The sequence below is a fragment of the Macrobrachium nipponense genome, chromosome 13, assembly GCF_015104395.2.
Source record: "Macrobrachium nipponense isolate FS-2020 chromosome 13, ASM1510439v2, whole genome shotgun sequence".
In the NCBI taxonomy this organism is placed as follows: Eukaryota; Metazoa; Arthropoda; class Malacostraca; order Decapoda; family Palaemonidae; genus Macrobrachium; species Macrobrachium nipponense.
Window position 1 is genome coordinate 76,866,577 of NC_087206.1, and position 21,311 is coordinate 76,887,887.

Genomic DNA, 21,311 nt, shown 5'->3' on the forward strand with positions numbered 1-21,311 from the left:
CACGTAGAACGCCGCTGTCGCAGAGAGGAGGTGGAAGTTGCTTGATCGATCGGCCAGAACTGAGAGAGCCTTCTTGTCCGGAGACGAGAGACTCTGGTTCGAGACAGAATCGGCAAGCTCCGATCGCGGCAGACCCACCGTCGGTTTGGTTTCCCTCTCGGGCCCCAAAACGACTCGAGCAGAGACGTGGGCTCTGCTGGTGGGAGCGGCAATCCTTCCGCAAGGTCATTATGCTGACGAATCAGCTTAATGACTTCTGCAAATTCCTCTGTATCTCAGGAGTACCAAAAACCGCGTCTTGCGGAGTAGGACCGTCCAGTCCCTCCAACAAGAACAGATCCCGAGATACTCCTCCTTCAGAAGGAGGAACAGCGGCAGACCCTGACGGTCGCCTCCAGCTACTTGCGCGTATGTCCTGGTCGGTCCTAGAACCGTGCCTGGTCCATACGGCGTCATAGCGGGATCGCGAGCGGCGCACCTCTCGCGATCCCTCATAGGTACCTCGCTCCTCCCGGTGTAGCCCGAGGAGGTTGAAGGTACAGGAGAGGCAGACCTGACGCTCCCCCCTAGCTCGCTGGCAGGACCAGCGTGCTTGGAGGGCTGCTGCTGATCGTCCACCCGCGGTGGCGATCGAGCAGCAGGCCTAGCTTTGCCGCTCGCCTGGGGCGAGAGGCTCGGCTAAGAACATCGACGCTGATCTCTAGCGTCAGGCGAGCTGTTGCTGGTTACCGTCTCCGCCCGGTCCCGATGGGAGCGGCGTCAGGTGACCTGCTAGGCTCGCTTTCGCGGAGAGACCGGCGAGCGTCCTCTCGGCGCGTCGAGCCGCTGGTACCAGCCGTGGCTCCGTACCGACGGCCGCGGGGACCCCTTCCTCGCCTCAACTCGTGGCTGGTCACGACGCGTCCACGTCAACCCGAGCGGCCAGCTGGTCGCTGCGAGAGCGTCCACTGGCCTGGCGAGAGTCGTCTGCACGACACTCGCCAGTCTTCTGCTCCGCGCTTCGGTCTTGACGGCGAGCGAGCTCGGGTGTCAAGACTTTGGCTGGACGGTCTCCCGCGGGAGACCGTCCACTCGGTACTTCTCGCTAACGAGAAGCCGAGGCGGATCCTGGTTTAGCGGCAGAACCGCTAGAACCAGGCGAGGAAGTGCCAGCCGAAGCTGGTACTCCTCTGGTCCCCGTCTTCTTCTCCTTGCTTGATAGAAGAAAAGACGGGCCCTGTTCCCGAGGGAGCAGGGGGACCAGCAGAAGAGCTCCCCGAATCGCCGGAGCGAGACGGGCCCTTAGAAGGTCCCGAAGGAGCCTTCTTAGGGGGGAAACCCGGGTTACCACTGGTCGCTGCAAGAGCGGCCGCTGGCCTGGCAAGTCACCTGAGCGTCTCTCACCAGCCTTCTGCTCCGTGCCGCGTCTTGGCGCCGAGCGAACTCTGGCGCCGAAACTTGGCTGCACGGTCTCCCGAGGGAGAACGTACACTCGGGATCTCTCGCGAACGAGAGACCGATCCGGAACCTGACGTATCGGCATCGCCGCTAGCACCAGCGAGGAAGTACCAGAGCTAACCGATACTCCTCTGGTCCCCGTCTATCTCTTCCTTACGGAAGGGGAGACGGGCCCCGCTCCCGAAGGAGCAGGAGGACCAGCAGAAGGACCCCCCCGTCCCACCGGGGTGGGACGGGCCCTTAGAAGTTCCCGAAGGAGACTTCTTAGGGGGGAAGGCAGCCTTCTTCTTCGTCGGCTTATGGGCCTTAGAAGTCGAAGGGGAAGAGGCAGCAGCAGACGATGAAGACGAAGATGACAGCTTCCTCTTCTCCTCTTCCTCGTCAGCTCACGCAGGACAGTCGTCAGGTCCTCCATCCAGGGCCGGAGCCGGGGCTATTGCCGAAGCAACACGGCCGGACTGCACCTGTCCGGAACGGACCTGGGACTGGGGAACCCTTGACACACCGTGGGCAGGACCAGCATGGACAGGCTCAGGAACCAGGAGCGACAGGAACAGCAACCAGCTCAGGAGCGGCAGGAACAGCGGCAGCAGTAGACCCAGAAGGGACAGCCAAGCCAACAGCGGGAATCACATCAGCGGCAGGTACGGCAGGCCCAGCGATCGCCTCGTAGAATCATCGGCAGCCAGCGGAACCTGGGTCCTGGCGGCCGGTACCGCGAGCTGCTGGAACAGCGGAAGTCTGGGGCAGGCAACACGAAGAAAACAGGCGGCGGCGGCAACCCCACCTCGGTACGGCGGCGGCCCTAGTAGCGGCAGACGGCGTCATCGACACAGCATGGGGAGTGTAGACCAGGAGGGGGGGAGCAGCATAAGCGGCCGTGGTAGTAGTGGAGACCGCCCCAGACCTCGCTAGACGCTGCAGCAGACCGTGGATGCTAGGCACGCCCTGCCGCCGCGGTGGTCCATACCTGTCCAAGGTCGTCTCCCACGGATGTAGCACCTGCGGTAACATAGATTAGTAAGAGGGGTTCCCTCACGCACGGGGGGAAGACATGCCCCATCCCGAACGCAAGGAAGACCCCAAATACAAAATACAACGAAGAAGCTGAGCGGGGGGCAGGAAGGAGGACGAAGAATCGGATACCAAGGGAGTCGCGGGAGAGCTTTCCGACGACTTCCTGGCAGACCTTCGCTTCCCCTACCCCCGCACAGCAGTGAAAAGTAATATGAAAATGAAACAGAATACTGCCCTTGCGATTCACTTCATAAAACCTAAAGGGGAAAAGATCAATTCCCGGGTAAGAACGGAAACTTGATCCAATAATATGATGCTATCATAAAAATATATATGAAAATGAAACCGAATACTGCACTTGCGATTTCACTTTCACATAAAAAAAAAACGTAAGGATCAATTCCCGGGTAAGAACGAAAATTGATCCAAATTAAATTTCATGCAAATAAATAAATGAAAATGAAAAGAATTTTGCAATTGCGAATCCACTTTCATTGCATTCTATTATACAAAATTAAAAGGCTCGTGCCGAGCGCAATCACACTCTCGGTAACGAACGCACAGGGCAAAAATATAATGAAAAGAGTACTTACATTTTTCAATTACACACGTTTCGCCAAAATACATGACTCGGCGCGAGCGCGCCCGCCCTCGGCACCGAGACATAATTCAAGGGTTCAATTCATGAAAAGAGAGGAAATCGCCGCATCTACGGCGATAATTCCATGTTGGTTCATAATTAAGTAATGAAAATGAAACAGTGTACTTACAGTTCATTTCAAGTCAAACAAACCATTAGTAGAAAACACAATATAAACCAAAGCAATTTTACGACGATGAAGCGGGCAGAGAGCGATGACGAACACGTCCTTCACACCCGCTCGCCGAAAGCAAAGTGATTTGTTTACCTCCCAGTCGCGCGGCGCGCGACTGTCGGACAAGCAGTTAACTACCGTTCTCCCCTTGTTCGAAGCTTACGACCGTTCCAGCTGCCGCTAGCTACTTCCTATTGTTAAAGGACCGATGGTTTGTATTACGTATCGGAACAAAGAAGCGTTCAGGAGTTGCAGCATGCACCGAAGGCCTCCCTCAGTCCGATACTTCCTTCCCTCCTACCAAAGACGACGGTTGCCTGTGCGACATCTTGCGTCTTAGTTTGGTAGGAGAGCAAGCATTGGAGTCGAAAGAGAAACGTTCCGGAGTTGCTGCCGGCACCGAAGGCCTCCCCCCCTCCGATATTTCCTTGCCTCCTACCAAAGACGATGGCCGCCTGTGCGACATCTTGCGTCTTGGCTTGGTAGGAGAGCAAATATCGGAGCTGGAAGGGAAGCGCTCTGGGCTGCTCCAATGACTACATCCTGGCAGTTCTTGACGCTTGGCGTCCTGCTCTACTGGATGTTGTCTTTTCAGGGGTCTAGATTTCGAAGTCTGACGCCAGCCACGTCTGGGTACTGCGTCGTCAGACAACGAAGAAAACATTTTAACCTCGCCTTTCCAATGGCGAGGGTGAGCGTCCTGGGGATCGTCAACGGGTACGCTCCAGGGGACAGCCGCTCGGGAGCTAAAACCTCTCGCCTCCCTTCGTCGGTTGACTTTCCTTCTCACAGGGGTTGGTGAGCTTGGAAGCGGTCTAGGACTAGGAGCACGACAGATCCGAGCGGGCGCACCCTCCACTGCACTTGCACTTTTTATATCACTAGCCACTTTCAGATCTCTCACATTAGACCACAATTTCTCCCTATCCTCTGCAAGGGATTCTACCCGTTGTCCAAGGGCTTGAATGGCTGTCATCATGTCCTTTAATGCTGGACTCTTACCTGTTTCCGTAGTTGGATCTGGTACTGCTACTACAGACGAAGGATCAAAAGGTTCACTGAGGGATAGAGAAATGACAATTTGTCGAAAATTGCATTTTTCCTAACTATACAAACCTGAGGTCCTTTAACAATACGAAGTAACTAGTGGCAGCTGGAACGGTCGTAAGCTTCGAACAAGGGAGTTCGGTAGTTAACTGCTTGTCCGACAGTGCGCGACTGGGAGGTGAAAAATCACCTTTGCTTTAGGCCCAAGCAAACACTGCAGAGTGAGGGGTGGCATGAGGTGGGACTACATATGTAAAGGACCTCAGGTTTGTATAGTTAGGAAAAATGCAATTTTGGACAAATTGTCATTTGTTCCGATACGTTATACAAACCATCGGTCCTTTAACAATAGGAAGACTCACTTCTTGGTGGGAGGAATCTGAGTCTTTGTGAACAGACTGGTGTTCGCCCAACCTTGGAATGCCCCCCTGGTCGTAAGAGCGAGCGAGGGATCCAAGCCTCTGTCCGATTGATCGGGGTGTGCACCGCAGGATCAATGGTCAGACCTCTGGACCAAGTACTAAGAGAGAGGCAAGCGTATCTCTTCGTACCAGCAAGCAAGAACATGTTCCTGTTTGCAAGAGGCAACATAAACTTATGGGTTTGTCTCTTGTTGGCTTCCACTTCCCCCCCCTTGTTGGGGGAAGTGGTGGATATTCGCTCCCATCCCTAGTGAAAGGGATAGGGATGGGGCTCTGTCGAGTAGCTCACCTGCATCTCGTCCTTATCCAGCAGGGTGACGACCGTATCCCTCTACCCACAGGTAGAGGGGGAGAAAAAGATGGGAAGAGGAGCCAGTCACACTCTCATTCACTCATCCATTCTTACAGTCACACCAGGACTCGATGCTGTTCAGCCTGCAAGGGTCTGGGTTCGCTACACAACGAGTTGAGCAGCCACCACGGGTCCCAAGGAAAAAGATCCAAGGACCTGTGGGCAATATCCCAAAGGTAGAAGGAGAAGTTCTTGCAGAACGCGAGGGAATGTACTTTTTCTAGGTCATCCCGGTGCTAACGAAGAGGCGTCAACACTCAGCCTGGGGTGTCGAGTTTCTTCAGATAGCGCCGTCTCACCCTCACAGGACAAAGCAGCATCTCCTTCGCATTGAAGGCGGTGAAGTCCATTAGGGAGGGGATTGTGAAGAACTCGAACCGATCGTCAGGAACCGAAGGGTTCTGAGTCTTCGCTACGAAATTCGGTACGAACTCGAGCGTCACGGATCCCCATCCACTGGATGCTTGACTTCGCAGGAAAAGTCATGCATTTCTCTCAGGGGAAAAGAAAGGCATAGTCGCATGACCTATCCCTCTTTTCGACTTCAGTAATGTCCAGTACCCATACTGGTCTATCCGTCTGCAGCGAAGTGTCTCGCATTCTCGTATCCCAATGCAGCGAATTTGTTGTTCTCGGTAATGGATAGGACACCGACACTCCATGGTGGGTGTCGATGGTATGGGTACTGTGACAAGCCATTAGGACGAAGTAACGATTGATCTGGAAAACCGAACTAAGTCCACAGCGTAGTTCGTAACTGACTCGGGCGCTCTGACAGCTGCCGACTGACTGTGTTCGGTAGTGACTAGTGAGGCAAGTTGTCCAAGCATCCGAGTAAGTCACGTGACCTTCGCCCTTTAAAGGGTTATGCCGAGGGACCAAACAAATAGTGTATTTGTTTGTCACCGATGCCAGACGGCGAGGTGATGATTCTCTTAAGGCATGTGCCCAACAGGCGAAAGTTAATTGCTTTCTAGAGACCGAGGTCCCTGAAGGCAAGACATTCTCATAGTAGTTGAATCTCAGCTAAGGAGAAACAACACTATGTGCCGTTGAAGACGAAGGTGGACATTAAATGCAACCTACGTCTTCACAGCCGAATCAAGAGAAGGATTCTCAAGATTCTGAACCTGTGCTTACTAATGACTGAAAACGCTAACCGCTATTTCACTGCTGTCCAGTGAGGAGTCGTAGTTGCATTGAAAGTGGGGCGTTTTCAGTAATGAAAACACAGGGAAGTACTGCCTGAAGAACTGCTTCTCATGGGATGAACATTTGGAAGTAGAGCTGGCAGGTCGGGGAGTAGGTGATGTCTTCCGATACATCTGTTAATTCGGGGTGAACAATGAACAATTGCACACCTACGAATACAAGATACTTTGAAGACAAACTCAGATGTCTGCAGAAATCATTCCGCATTATTGCAGTGCGATGTAGCGGGAGACTAGTACAGACTTCTGTTACCATGCGGTAAACAGAAAGATGAAAGAGTCCAAGAGATATCTCTGTTGAAAATTCTCGCAATGTCGAAGGCGATGAAATCGAGCATCACAGCAGTAGATGGTCATTCATGTATGCGAGAATCCCCGTTAATCAGAGACCTAAGTCCGTGATTGTTGGGCACAGATACGGTTCGGTAGTCAATCAATGCAGGGGAGAGAGAGACACAACCGACCGTGCATCTCGGAGAGCCAGCTGGTACTGAGCTGCTATCAGGCAGTTCAATACACAGTAGCTCTCGCTGGCTCGTCATCCTGAGTTACCAGGTAATCCATTCCATGAAGGAATGTGTTCGGCTAGAACCATCGAGCATAAAAAAAATATGCTCGAGCAATTATATTTAAACGAAACGGTTTTCGGTAAATACAAAAGCTAAGTTGGTGTTGTCGTGACAATACCATAAGTATCTAAAATTGAAACTGGTAACTGCTGGGAGGTTGCAGGCAGCCCCGAGTTGCAGTTCAATTAGGATTATTCGTTTCAGTCACAATCCGTAGAGTTAACTACGGTATGCGCCTACACCCCGGACAATTCAACTGCTTAACAGAATCATGTCGCGAGGGTAAAATACGTAGTATATTTCTAAGTTTCTGTACAAAGACCTCCATTCTAAATTCTTTTCCATTCGAGGAATGAGAATAAGGATAGGAAGCCGACACCCTTCATTCTCTAATCAAGAGAGTGAAGGAGAAGTCTTACCCGAAGGAAAGCTTCAATGGTGATAACAGAATACCGAAGACGATAGTTGAAGCCAAACTGGATGTTCCCATCCGTTCTTCTCTATCCTACTGTTGGCCACCTACTGTGAGATATTCTTCCGTCAGCAGCAGTGCTTCTTCCGAGCGCTAGAAATTCCAGAAATTCGAGCATTCGGCGAGTTTCCCGATAATCGTAGTAACAATTATCCGGGATTCTCGTCTAGCCCACTCTGGACCGTGGTTTCGCCCAAGTGTCTGCAGATCGTAAAAAAACCGACACTTTGAGAGTGCTAGAAATTCCGAAGAATTCTAAGCCCTCGGCGAAACCCCTACCGAATTCGTCAGCCGATCATCAATTGGTGGTCCTCCCGATTCCCGTAGGAATCGAGGATGGGGCAGGATCCTTCCTCAATGACGGGGACTTACGTCCGATAGAACAAGAAGGTCCCCCCAGGAACACAGTCCCCAACGTGGAATCCTACAGAGAAAACACTGCAGGATCCCTCCCCTTTCCCTCGTAGCCGTAAGGAGAGAGGGAATGGGGGAGGAATTGGATACTCGCTCGCCTTCCCAGCAGAACTAGCAGTTGGAGAAGCCATCACCTTGAATGCGTGGTCCAGACGGACCGTCATGTGAACAGCGGTGATGGTCCCTCCAATAGTCTGGGAAGCGTCATCCGTCCTTGCCAGCCCCCCTACCCTGATGCTCCTACCCTTCCTACTAGCATCCTAGTAGGCTGGGAGGACTGCAGGCGATCGAGCTGCAGGTCTGGACCAGCGGCTTCTTGTGGAGAAAGCTGGACCAAGGAATGTGTCAGGGGAGCCGTTATGAGAGCTCCTCCCCTGCCTACCAGCAGAACCGGTAGGCTGGGAGGACTGTGATGATGATCAACCACGGTGATGGTCGAGTTGCTGGTCTGGACCAGCGGCTGGCGATCATTCCCCGAGGTCGTTGTGCTGACGAATCAGCACAATGACCTCAGCAAAATTCCTCTGGATCTCAGGAGGCCCGCATCTTGAGGAGTAAGATCATCAAGCCCCTCCAGCAAGACCGATTCCCGAGACCCTCCTCTTCAGAGGGAGGAACAGCGGCAGACCCCTCCCAGTCTCCTCCTGCCACTTGCGCATACAACCTGGTCGATCTGAGGACCGTGCCTTGGCACGTAGGACGTCGTAGCGGGATCAGTATAAAACAAAATGATGGCATGGTGAAAATAGGGGAAGTACAGTTTAAATAAGATATAATTATTATTATTGGTTTGGCCTTGCCCATACAATTTTTTAGCATGAACATTTATCAGGTAGTCATGACTTTCATCTGGTTTTGCATCAATAATTCATGTAGGCACTAAGGATATGTTAATAGCTGAAGATAATGAAATACTGGCTTGATAAACCAGAATTAAAATATAACAATTTGTCAGAAATTGTATTTTTCCTAACTATACAAACCTGAGGTCCTTTAACAATAGGAAGGCACTTAGCGGCAGCTGAACCGGTCGTAAGCTTCGAACAAGGGGGTTCGGTAGTTAACTACTTGTCAGGTAGTTGGCGGTCAGCTCGACTGCGAGGAGAGGAGTCACTTTGCTTTAGGCCCAGGAAACACAGAGTGAGGGGTGGCATGAGGTGGGACTATATGTAAAGGACCTCAGGTTTGTATAGTTAGGAAAAATACAATTTCCTACAAATTGTTATTGGTTCCAATACGTATACAAACCCTCGGTCCTTTAACAATAGGAAGACTCACTTCTTGGTGGGTGGAATCTGAGTCTTATGAACAGACTGGTGTTTGTCCTACCTTGGATTCCCTCCCTGGTCGTAAGAGCAGAGGGGAGGGATCCTAGCTTCTGCCCAGTTGATTGGGGTGTGCACCACAGGATCAGTGGTCAGACTTCTGGACAAGATTTATAAGAAGGAGGCAAGCGTACCTCTTATAAATAGCAAAAGGCAAGAACTAGTTCCTACTTCAAGAGCCAAAGTAAAGTTATGGGTTTGTCTCTTTTTGGCTTCCACTCCCCCCCCCCCCCCCCGTGTCGGAAAATGGAGGATAAACACTCCTATCCCTACTGAAAGGGATAGAATGGAACTCGGTTGTGTAGCTTACCTGCATCGGCCTCCTGTTCAGCGTAGTGACGACCGAAGCCCTCTGCCCACAGGTAGAGGAGAAGAACGAAGGCGGAAGAGAAGCCAGTCACACTCTCTTTCACTCGTCCATTCATGCAGTCACACAAGGATGCGATGCTGTTCTGTCCACTCAGGTGCTGGGTAGACTACACAACTTGTTGAGCAGCCACCACGGGTCCCAAGGAAAAAGTGTCCAAGGACCTGTGGGTGATATCCCATAGGTAGAATGAAGTGAAGGTGGTCTGGTTGGCCCAAACCTGCGCCAGGGAGAAGTTCTTGTGGAACGCAAGGGTTGGAACAATACCTCTGACTTCGTGGGCTCTCGGACAAAGGGTACAGGTGTCGTCACTACCAGCTGTCTCGTACGCCCTCCTGATCACCTCACGCAGCCAGAAAGAAAGTGTTCTTGGAAACTTCTTTCTTGGTAACCCTGGTGCTAACGAAGAGGCGTCAACACTCAGGCCTGAGGTGCTGAGTTCTCTTCAGATAGCACCGTAACACCCTCACAGGAGAAAACAGCATCTCATTCGCATCATTGTTGGTGAAATCCTTCAGGGAGGGGATCGTGAAGGACTTGAACCGGTCGTCAGGGAATGAAGGATTCTGAGTCTTCGCTACGAAGTTCGGGACGAAATCGAGCATTACGGATCCCCATCCCCTGGAATGCTTGACATCGAAGGAAAGACCATGAAGTTCCCCTACTCTCTTCGCCGATGCCAGGGCCAGCAAGAAGAGGCTCTTGAGGGTCAGATCCCTGCCTGACGACTCTCGGAGTGGCTCGAAGGGTATGCGAGTCAAACTCCTAAGAACGAGAGTCACATCCCAACCCGGGGCCCTGAGTTCCCTGGGTGGGCAAGACCTCTCGAAGCTCTTCATCAGGAGGGAGATCTCGAAAGAAGAGATGTCCACACCTTGCAGTTTAAGGACTAGGGCCAGGGCAGCTCTGTATCCTTTAACTGCAGAGACGGAGAGGAGCTTCTCTCGGCGAAGGAAGACGAGGAAATCTGCTACCTGCTGAAGAGTGGCTCTGAGAGGAGAGAGACCCCGTCCACGACACCAACCACAGAAGACGGACCACTTTCCCTGGTAGACAGCTGCAGAGGACTGTGAGGTATCCAGCCACCTCTGTTGCTGCGCTGTGAGAAAAGCCTCTCGCTCGCAAGAGATGATGGATAACAGTCAGCCGGTAAGACACAGGGACTCGACGGACCGGTGGTACCGGTCTACGTGTGGCTGGCACAGGAGGTTGTGCCAGGAAGGAATCTCTCTTGGCGCTTTGGCAAGCAGAGCCAGCAGGTCCGGATACCAAACGGCCTGAGGTCATTTGGGCGCCACCGGGGTCATCCGAAGGTTCGCGGTGATCAGCGCCCTGCTGATCACTTTGCGAATCAGACAGAACGGGGGAAAGGCGTAGACGAAGAGGTTGTCCCACGGATGTTGAAGTGTCCTCTGCAGCTGCCCATGGGTCCGGCACAAACGAGTAGAAAACCTGGAGTTTTCTGTTGTGCTGGGTGGCAAACAGATCCACGACTGGACGCCCCCACAGGTTGAAGAGCCTTTGCACCACGTCTGGATGAAGGGACCATTCGGTTCCTATCACCTGATCCCGACGGCTGAGCTTGTCGGCTACCATATTCCTCGTGCCTAGAATGTAGCAGACCGACAGCTCTACTGAGTGTGCCGCAGCCCACTCGGGCACCTGCAACATCAACTGGTGCAGCAGGAGGGACACTAGGTCACCCTGCTTGTTGACGTACGCCACTACTGTGGTTTTGTCGCTCATCAACACCACCAAGTGTCCCACCAGATGGTCCCAGAACTCCTGGAGAGCAAGGAACGCTGCCTTGAGCTCCAGGATGTTGATGTGAAGGTGCTTGTTGTGATGGTCCCACACACCTCTAGTCAGCAACTCCTCCAGGTGTGCGCCCCATCCCTCGGTCGATGCGTCCAAGAAGAGCAGCATCTCTGGGGGGGGAGTGCGAAGAGGCACTCCTCTTCTGAGGTTCCCATCATCCAGCCACCAGGCTAGGTCCTGCCTCACCTCCTCCGTGAGGAACATGGGAAAGAAGGGAGGGTCCCTTGCCTGTGACCAACACTCCTTTAGCCTCCACTGAAGAGACTGCAGGTGAAGACGCCTGTGAGGGACTAGCTTCTCGAGAGACGACAGGTGACCGATCACGTCCTGCCACTGCTGAGCTGGTTGCTCCTGAAGAGACAGGAACTGTCTTGCTGCCTCCCTGAACCTGCTGATCCACGAATCTGCGGGGAAGACTCGCCCTGCTACAGTGTCGATCAGCATGCCCAGGTACTTCATCCTCTGCTTGGGCTTGAGATCTGTTTTCTCGTAATTCACTATGATTCCCAGATCGCGGCAGAATTCGAGGAGTTGATCTCTGTCCTGCAGCAACTGCAAGCGGGAGCTCGCCAGGACTACTAATTGTCGAGATACCTCAAGAGACGTATCCCTACCGAGTGGGCCCAAGCTGACACTAGTGTGAACACTCGCGTGAACACCTGTGGGGCGGTTGAGAGACAGAAACAAAGTGCCCTGAATTGGTACACCGTCCCATCGAGGATGAAGCGGAGGTACTTCCTGGAGGATTGATGGATGGGTATCTGGAAATACGTGGACTTCAGATCCACCGAAAGCATGAAGTCGTCCTCCCTGATGGAATCGAGCACTGATCGTGCTGTTTCCATCATGAACCGAGACTGGCGAACAAATCGGTTCAAGGGAGAGATATCTATTACCAGGCGCCAGCCACCCCCCCCAGGACTTCTCCACTAGGAAGAGTCAGCTGATCCTGTATAATCTCCACAGCATGTTTGCTCAGCATGGCTTCTACTTCCTGTCGAAGCGTCACGTCCTTGGTCGAGCCAGGAACGTAGGTTTGCAGATGGATCGGGTTGGAGGTGAGGGGTGGCTGAGACTCGAAGGGTAGTAGATAACCCTCCCAAAGGACGTTTACTATCCAGGTCTCCGCACCGCAGCGCTGCCATGTTGCTCAATGGCTCGCCAGGCACCCCCCCACTTCCGGCAGCAGGTGAGGGGGAACGCCGTCCCTAGCGTTTCCCTCCTCTCTTCGACTTCTTCTTCCCAGATCGAAGGCAGAGTCTTTCCTCTCGGCTTTGACGAGGCAACTGCCTTGGCCGCAGAGGAAGCGCTAGCTAAGCTCTTGGGCTTAGCCACAGTCGTCCGAGGTTGCCCAGCCACCTTGGAGACTGCTTAGTGGACAAGACGGTCACTGTTGTCAGTGCGCCGCTGTTCCACCGCAGCGTCCACCACTTCTCTGGGGAAGAGAAAGGCTGAACTCCGCACCGGTCCGTTTCGAAGACACAGAGCCGCCTCATGCCCAGCCGCCCTGGTCACTCGGGTGAGGATAGCGTCTCTACGCCGGAGAACCAGGTTGGCCCACAGGTTAGCCGTCTGGTGGGCCAGGTAGGTGATGGCCCTACCCCCAGACTGGCACAGTCCCACAAAAGCCGGGTCCCCTTCAGGAGTGATGTTCCCTAAGGAGGCCGCGGCTTTCGACACTGTAAGGGACCACAGGTAGAGCCATGAGACTGCTTGGAATGCTGCCATTGCGGTAGATTCCAAGGCAAGTGCCTCCTGCTGCGAGAACCAAAGGTTCTCCGACAGGAGCTGCGGCAGAGACACCCCCGGAGTTAGCCTGGCTAGCTCCGACACTGTGAAGGACCGACCACAGGTCGAGCCATGAGACTGCTTGGAATGCTGCCATTGCAGTAGATTCCAAGGCAAGTGCCTCCTGCTGCGAGAACCAAAGGTTCTCCGACAGGAGCTGCGGCAGACACCCCCGGGAGTTAGCCTGGCTAGCTCCGGGTTAACCTGTTTGGGTGGCAGAGGGTCCTCTGAAGGCACATAGAAGCGCCTCTGTAACGGTAGAGGTGGAGGAAGGAGCTTGGCAGACCTACCGGACCGAAGCGAACCCTCCTGTCTGGAGACAAGAGCGTCCACTTGGCTCAGCATGCTGTCAGCCAAGGCCGATCGCGGCAGACCCACCGTTGTTCTGGGTTCCTTCTTAGGTCCCCAGAATGACTCCAAGCCCGATGTGTGCTCGGTAGGTGGGAGCGGCGATCCTTCTCCGAGGTTGTTGTTGTGCTGACGAATCAGCGCAGTTATCTTCGCGAACGACCTCTGGATCTCAGGAGTGACTGCATCCTGTGGAGAATGCCTCCCGCGACCCTCCTCCTTCCATAGGAAGAACCACGACAGACCCATCCCGGTCTCCTCCTGCCACTTGCGCGTACGATTTGGTTGGTCTGAGGACCGTGCCAAGTTCGTAGGGCGTCGTGGCGGGATTGCGAGGAGCGTGCCCCTTGCGATCACTCCTGATCACCTTGCTCTTCCCGGTGAAGCCCGAGGAAGTTGAAGGGATCAGAGAGGCAGACTTGACGCTCCCCCTGCGCCCACCGGCAGAACTGGTGTGCTGAGGGGGCTACAGGCGATCACCAACCCGCGGTGGCGATTGGGCTGCAGGCCTGGTTGAGTGGCTGGACTGAGAACAGTGGCGACGGTCCCGAGCATCAGAAGAGCTGCTGCTGGTCCCCCTCTCCGCCCGGTCCCGGTAGGAGCGGCAGTCAGGGGACCTGCAGAGTCCGCTGTTGCGGTGGGAGCGAGGCCTGTCCTCACGGCACGTCACGCCGCTTGGACCAGCCGAGACTGGTTCAGGCGACTGAGGGGACCGCTTCCTCGCCTCAGCCCGCAAGCGGTCTGGGACCGTCGCGTCAACCCTGGGTACCAGCTCGTCGCCGCAAGAGCAATCGCTGGTCTGGTGAGAGTCGCCTGAGCGGGGGGGGGAACCCCCCCCCGCCCAGTATCTTTCGCCCCTCCATGCCTAAGTGATCCTGGCGCCAAGCAGACTCGGTTGCCTGGGTCTGCAGGTGACCGTACACTCGGTGACTCTCACGAACGAGAGGCCGAGACAGTACCTGGCGTCGAGGCAGAACCTCTAGGGCCAGGTGAGGAGGTACCGGTGTTAGCCGGCACTCCTCCGGTCCCTGTCTTCTTTCTTGCGGAAGGAGAGATGGGCCCCGTTCCCAAAGGAACAGGAGGACCGACGGAAGTCCCAACCAACCCACCGGAGTGGGACGGACCTTTAAAAGTCTCAGTGCCAGCCTTCTCAAGGGGGGGGGGGGAGGAGGCAACCTTCTTCTTCTTCGGCTGTGGGGCCTTAGAAGTTGAAGGGGAAGCGGCAGCAGATGACGATGACAACACCTTCCTCTTCTTCTTCTTCTTTGTCAGCTTCCTCAGCACCACCGTCAGGTCTTCCATTCAGGACGGAGCCGGGGCAGTTGCCGAAGCAACAGGGCCCGACTGCACCTGTCCGGAAGGACCTGGGGTGGGAGCAACACCACGGGCAGGAACGACGGCGGCAGTAATTGGTACCAGGGCTGGAGCGGCAGCATACTCAGGAACAGGAGGCAGGGCAGGAACCGGCAGCATCCTCTGCACAGGAGGCGGCAGGAGCGAAAACCCAGGTGGCGGCGTCACACCTGGCATCGAAACCTCCAGCAGCGGTGCCTTGCGGTGGAGCAGCATAGCCTGGCGTGGAGACCGTTGTGGTAGTCTGCCCGTGTGTTACCAGCATGGCCCCTCTCGCCAGGTGACTCAGCAGCCCCTGGACCGTCGGTGTCCCTTGCAGCCCCAGCGAGTACCAGGACCGTCCGAGATCATCCCCCGTGGCAAGCAAGTCTGAGGAAGGAAAAGTCGGGCGAGTTAGTGAGGGGGTCTCCCCTCGCCCGGGTGGGGACAGCTCCCACCCCGAGCGAACAGAGGACCCCCAGTACAACTGGATGTCAGGGTATCTCGCCCCCCCTTCCATGCTCGACTGATCAAGAGAGGAGCGAGAAACCTCCCCAGAAGGTAAGGAGCCATACGAGGGAGCTGAGATGGATGGAGAAAAGAGGAAGATGTGTCCGTGACCAAGGGCATAGCCAGAGAACCCTCCGACGACTCCTTGACCGGCTTGCGCGGCTTCTTCCTCCCCCCATAGCGCTCCCACTGCTCCTCCAACCAAAAAATACAAGTATCACATGTCTCGGTGTGACAGCATTCTCACCCTCTACACCGAATACAAAAATTATGAGGATCAATCTCTACAGATGATCGGAAGGCCCTACACTTACGGCCCTCCACACCAGGCACAATCTGCGGCTGATGAGGGGGCGAGGGGGTCTCTCCAGCTCTCGTGGTTCCATATCCATAACAATAAAGCACTGTAAGAATACAAAAAACACACATGTACTTACTTACATCCTTTGGACTAGCACACAGTAAAAGGAAAAGAAAAAAAGTCTTCACGCAGTGAAGCAAACCAAGCATACGACAGAAGCGGGCAGAGAGACAAGCAGCACGTCCATCCACTAGCGCGGCCAAAAGCAAAGTGACTCCTCTCCTCGCAGTGGAGCTGACCGCCAACTGCCGGACAAGTAGTTAACTACCAAACCCCCTTGTTCAAAGCTTACGACCGGTTCAGCTGCCGTTAAGTACCTTCCTATTGTTAAAGGACCGAGGGTTTGTATACATATTTTCAATGAAAAATAGTACATAATGTATACCTGTTCTGAATATGATGCCTCATGCTTTAATATATACTATTCTAAATGTCTTCCATGAGAGAGAGAGAGAGAGAGAGAGAGAGAGAGAGAGAGAGAGAGAGAGAGAGAGAGAGAGAGAGAGAGAGAGAGAGAGAGAATCACTAAATTTTTCTCTTTTAATTATACATTACTGACAATAGAAGGATTCTGAGATTAATATGTACGTAATATGATATAAATTAGGAAGTTGAAAATCAAAGCTTTATACTTACATCCGCAATTGCCTTCTCTGCAGACTCCACCTTATCAAATGTTACAAAGCCACAGCTGAAAGAAATTATATTTATCTTCACAATCAAGTACTCTATATAGTTTTCAAATATATAAATAAAGTAGGATAATAATTACAAAAATGTTTCACAAATATTAACCCAACACTTTTCAGAAGCCTACTTCTTCACTGACATCAAAGGGTCAAGTCAAAATTATGACCCATTGAAGCTTATTTTCTCAGAATAAGGAAAAACTGCTTATACCAGTTTGTCAACTAGGGTTGAATTGTATCAAAATGAGGTTTTTATGATAAAACAAAGTTTTATGTATACTTACCTGGCTGGTATATATACAGGCAGTCCCCGGGTTACGACGGGGGTTCCGTTCTTGAGGCGCGTCGTAAGCCGAAAATCGTCGTAAGCCGGAACGACACTTGGAAATATGCCTTAAACTAAGAAAAAGTTAGAGACCTTACCTGTGTGACATGCAAGTATATTGCATGATGTGTAGTGTGGTTATTTCAATGGCAAAGGATGGTTCTTGAAGGTATAATTCTTTATTAAACTCTTGTGACACTATAAAGCACAATGTACTACACTTAATCCTTAGGTTAGATTATACACTAAACACTATATTATGCACTGTACACTTCGTAGTAGTATTTGGTAGATCCTGGAGTACACTAAAATCCCAGTCTGGTAGCTCTGGAAGGTAAAAGTATAACACAATTAGTACAAAATACTACACAAAGTCCTGAATGCAATATGTAAATTATAGATATCAAGAGTAAAAGAGTTAATGTATGTTAATTAATTCCCTTACTTTAGTTTATAATCCATGGTTCCACTTGAGTTATATCAAGAGTAAAAAAGTTAATGTATGTGAATTAATTCCTTACTTTTAGTTTAAAGTTGTCCCTGCTATGTAACCCTGGAAAAAAATGCCATTATCAAAAAAGGGGGTCTTTATGGTGGGCCCTCCCCCGACCCTTTAGCCCTACCTCATCATTCATGCCCGCGGCTAGCAATTTTCTTTGGAGAATGTTAAAACAAAAAAATAATTTAAGTAAAATGTTCAGTAAGTAAAACCCCTAAAATGGCCAATCAGTAAAAGGGTTAGTTTAACCATAACCAGTTAATAATAATGCCAGCCCCAATTAACAGTGGGGGGTTTCTTTAAATTAAATCAACAAAATATTATAAACAATGTAATAAAAACCCTTTATTTAATGTTATGTTTTTAATATTTTTCCTTTTACCTTTAAGTTTTTAAAAAAGGTTTTTGGTCCCCCGTTTCCAATGTTAACCCCTGGGACAAAAAAAATAAGGACCCCCAAAGTCTTATGTGGCCCCATAGCCTACATCATTCAGGGGGTTCTGGAATGTACAAAAAATAATTTTGTCAGTAAGTACTCTATGCATAGTAAGTTACATACAGTAATATGCACCATACAGTGGTTTAATATCAACTGGTATGCATAGTATAAATGATTGGTCTACACCCCCTGTTCAGCAGGGAGTGTACAGTATGTACGTAATTCCATGAGGGACCTTGATCACTTATCCCATGTGAGAGATCTTGGTCACTTTTTTTAGTATGTACGTATAAAAACTTACTTAATGTATGTTTACTACACTATGTATAATTCCTTACCTTTATGTTATGTAGTAACCCTGGACAAAGTTTATGTGGCCCCCATAGCCTGCATCATGGAGGGGGTCCTGGTTTTCTGGAATGTACCAAAAAAAGTATCAAAGTTAAGTCATGTTATGTATGTTTAGTAAGTTACATACAGTAACCATACGTACAGTGGTTTATAACATGTATGTACATAATCAAACTTGGTTGGAAATTCCTGTAAAAAAAAGTTATGTACGTATGTAATACTACTGTATGTAAAAACCTTACTGTTCATACTTTGTTACACTACATGTTACATGTGATACGTATACTTTCCTGAAGGGTTTTTTTTTTCCCCATCCAAAAATGGTGCTTCTACTTGTAGTTATCCCTTGATGACACTTGTAGTAGTAATTTGTTAGTAACAACCTGGAGTTGTGTGAAAAATGTTGGTTCTGGAAGGAAAAAGTAACAAAATTAATGTACAAAATATACACTACAGAAAGTTGTGAATGCAATATGTTAATTACTGTAGATATATCAAGAGTACTAAAAGAGTTAATGTATGTTAATTAATTCCTTACTTTTAGTTTAAAGTTGTCGTTCAATGTAACCCTGGATGGACAAAGTCTTATGTGGCCCAATAGCCTACATCATTCAGGGGGTTCTGGGAATGTACAAAAAATAATTTTGTCAGTAAGTACTCTATGCATAGTAAGTTACATACAGTAATATGCACCATACAGTGGGTTTAATATCACATATAACATGTAGTATAAAACTTAATTTAGAAATTCCTTACATAACTTACAACTTTTAGTGAGTCTCAAAGCTGTTACCTAGGTTGTGGGAGATGGAGGTGGAGGTGTAGAGCATTCATGATAAGGATGCATTCCAAACCTAACTTCAGTATGCTTTATCACAGATAACAGGCTAGGATGATGGGCAGTCTGGAATGAAGAATTAATATTAAAGGACAGTATGTAACCACTTAGGTGTACAAAATTTTATTGTACGTATGCAAACATTAAACACAACTGAGAATTCCTTACCTTCAGCAAAATGAAGACATGTAGGCTATGTAGAGGTCTGGTTTATGTAAGTCACAGGTGCATGCCAGTCTGGAATGATAATGTAATAGTACATATGATTATATAGTATGTATGTTACATACATAACATGGTTATTACATATGTAATAATAAAACATTAACTAAAAAAAAATGTACTTACCAAATTCTAGGTGGTTGGCTTGCTTACTGGGATGGCCATATGGTACATGAGAGTGGGTGGCTGGGCTATGGAGTGGGATGGGCAGGTGCTTGGGAGTCTGGAATGATAAAAAATATATAAAATGATAGTTACTACTACTGTAACTACTGCACATGTTATTACTGTTTGACATATGTAGTGTGTAATACGTATGTTCAATATAAAAAATGAAGAATTCTTTTACCTGAAGGAATGGGAGAGGTGATACTACTCGTATCAACTGATTTGGGCTCTGGAGAGGTGATACTCAGTATCAACCTTGATGGGGAAGGGAACAATCTACATCTGGAAAGAATGATAGGGTACATAAATATATTATAAGGTGGATGTAATTGTAGCATATGTACACTTTTAATAAAATTTCTATTAGCAATTTATAAAACATTTTATACAAATTTTGTTAAGGATTCCTTACCTGATGTATATGGCGAGCATCAAAACCATGGAAAGGCTCAGGGTCATCTGGGTCACTGTCACTATCAAGGGGTCTGAAATGAAAAAAAAAAAAAAATAATAAGGTTATGCAACATCAAACACATTGTACCACTATGTAAGTTAGTGTATGTATGTATGTAGGGTGTAAACAATTTCCAACATGAAAATGAGAAAAATGAAATTGCTTACCTGATTGTACACGTACAGGTGGGCGGGCTGATACAGAGGGTCCAGGTACAGGGGGATCTGGAACTGTCACAGGTAGTACAGGGAGATCTGGAACTGTCACAGGTAGTACAGGGAGATCCGGAACTGTCACAGGTAGTACAGGGGGATCTGGAACTGTCACCACTTCTGCAATAAAATTACAAATGATGAAAATTAATGAAGTTACAATTTACTCTTACATTAGTTGTTACATTAAAAAATTAACACATTTTTAAATATGTACACTATGTAAACACATAAATTAGTAAAACAGTTCAGAATTCCTTACCAGGACTAGGAGTGGGAGGTGGTGGTACTGGAGACTTGTGAAAGAAAGTGTCAAGCCTGGACGCACACTTCTCTTCGTCTGCTTCTCCTTCAGGGTCTCCTTGTAGAAAGTCACCAAATCCATGATTCCTCTCTTGATTTTGTCAAACCTAGAACGTTAGGGTCTTCTGCCTCAAAAGAAGCCAAGGCTCTCTCCAGATGAGTAAAAACCCTCTGACAAGCCTTTCACAGTTAATGACCTGGGTTTTGGCTCTGGTGCCGCCTCCTCTTCCTCAATCATTTTGTGTTGTTCAAGTTCTAGTAAGTCCTCTGCAGACAATTCCTCTCCATGGGAAGCCAGCAGCTCTGTTACATCATCAGGTTCAAGATCTAGTTTCAGCCTCTTGCTTAGCCCTACGATCTTCCTCGTCACAGTCTCGACGTCTCTGCCTGGTCAAAGCCTTCAAAACTGTGCACAAACTGTGGACACAGTTTCCTCCAGGCCCCATTTAAAGTGGTCGTCTTCACCTCGTCCCAAGCACTTGCAATGTTCTTCACTGCATCTGCAATGTTGTAGCCCTTCCAGAATTGCTTCAGTGTCAACTCCTTGTTAGCTTCTATGGCCCTCAAAGCAAAACGTATGGTCCTTCTAAGGTAGTAAGCCTTGAAATTAGCTATTACTTACTCCCTGGTCCATTGGCTGTTAATCAGCGATGTGGTATTGGGTGGGAGGTACACACCTTCACATTAGGATGCATGTCGCTCAAATTTGAAGGGTGACCAGGGGCATTGTCCAGGACTAAGAGGGCCTTAAAAGGCAGACCCTTCGAAGTCAAATACCGCTCCACTGCTGGCACGAAATGGTCATTGAACCAATCTTCGAAGACCATTAAGGTAACACCCACGCCTTCTTGTTAGATTTCCAAATCACAGGGAGTTGACTCTTGAAAATGCCCTTGAAAGCCTGGGATTCTCGGCCAAATACACCAGCAAGGGCTTCAGTTTCAAATCACCACTTGCATTGGCCCCAAACAGCAAAGTCAGTCGCTCCTTTCCAGCTTTATGGCCAGGTGCGACTTCTCCTCCTTGGAAAGGTACGTTCGATTTGGCATTCTTTTCCAAAATAATCCAGTCTCATCCACATTAAAGACTTGGTCAGCCGTGTAACCACCATCCTTAATTATCTCAGCCAAACCACCTGGAAAACTTTCTGCTGCTTCGCTATCAGCACTAGCAGCTTCACCTTGCAGCTTCACATTATGCAAATTT

The 21,311-nt window shown here is 50.0% G+C and overlaps 1 protein-coding gene across 1 annotated transcript in view; it reads right to left on the reverse strand.

Annotated features, from left to right (window-relative positions):
• LOC135225864 (negative elongation factor E-like) overlaps positions 1-21,311 on the reverse strand; it is a 127,028-nt gene that overhangs the window by 22,303 nt on the left and 83,414 nt on the right. The window contains exon 5 of the mRNA XM_064265413.1: positions 16,242-16,296. Coding sequence (XP_064121483.1) covers positions 16,242-16,296 — 55 coding nt within the window. The remainder of the gene's footprint in view (positions 1-16,241; positions 16,297-21,311) is intronic.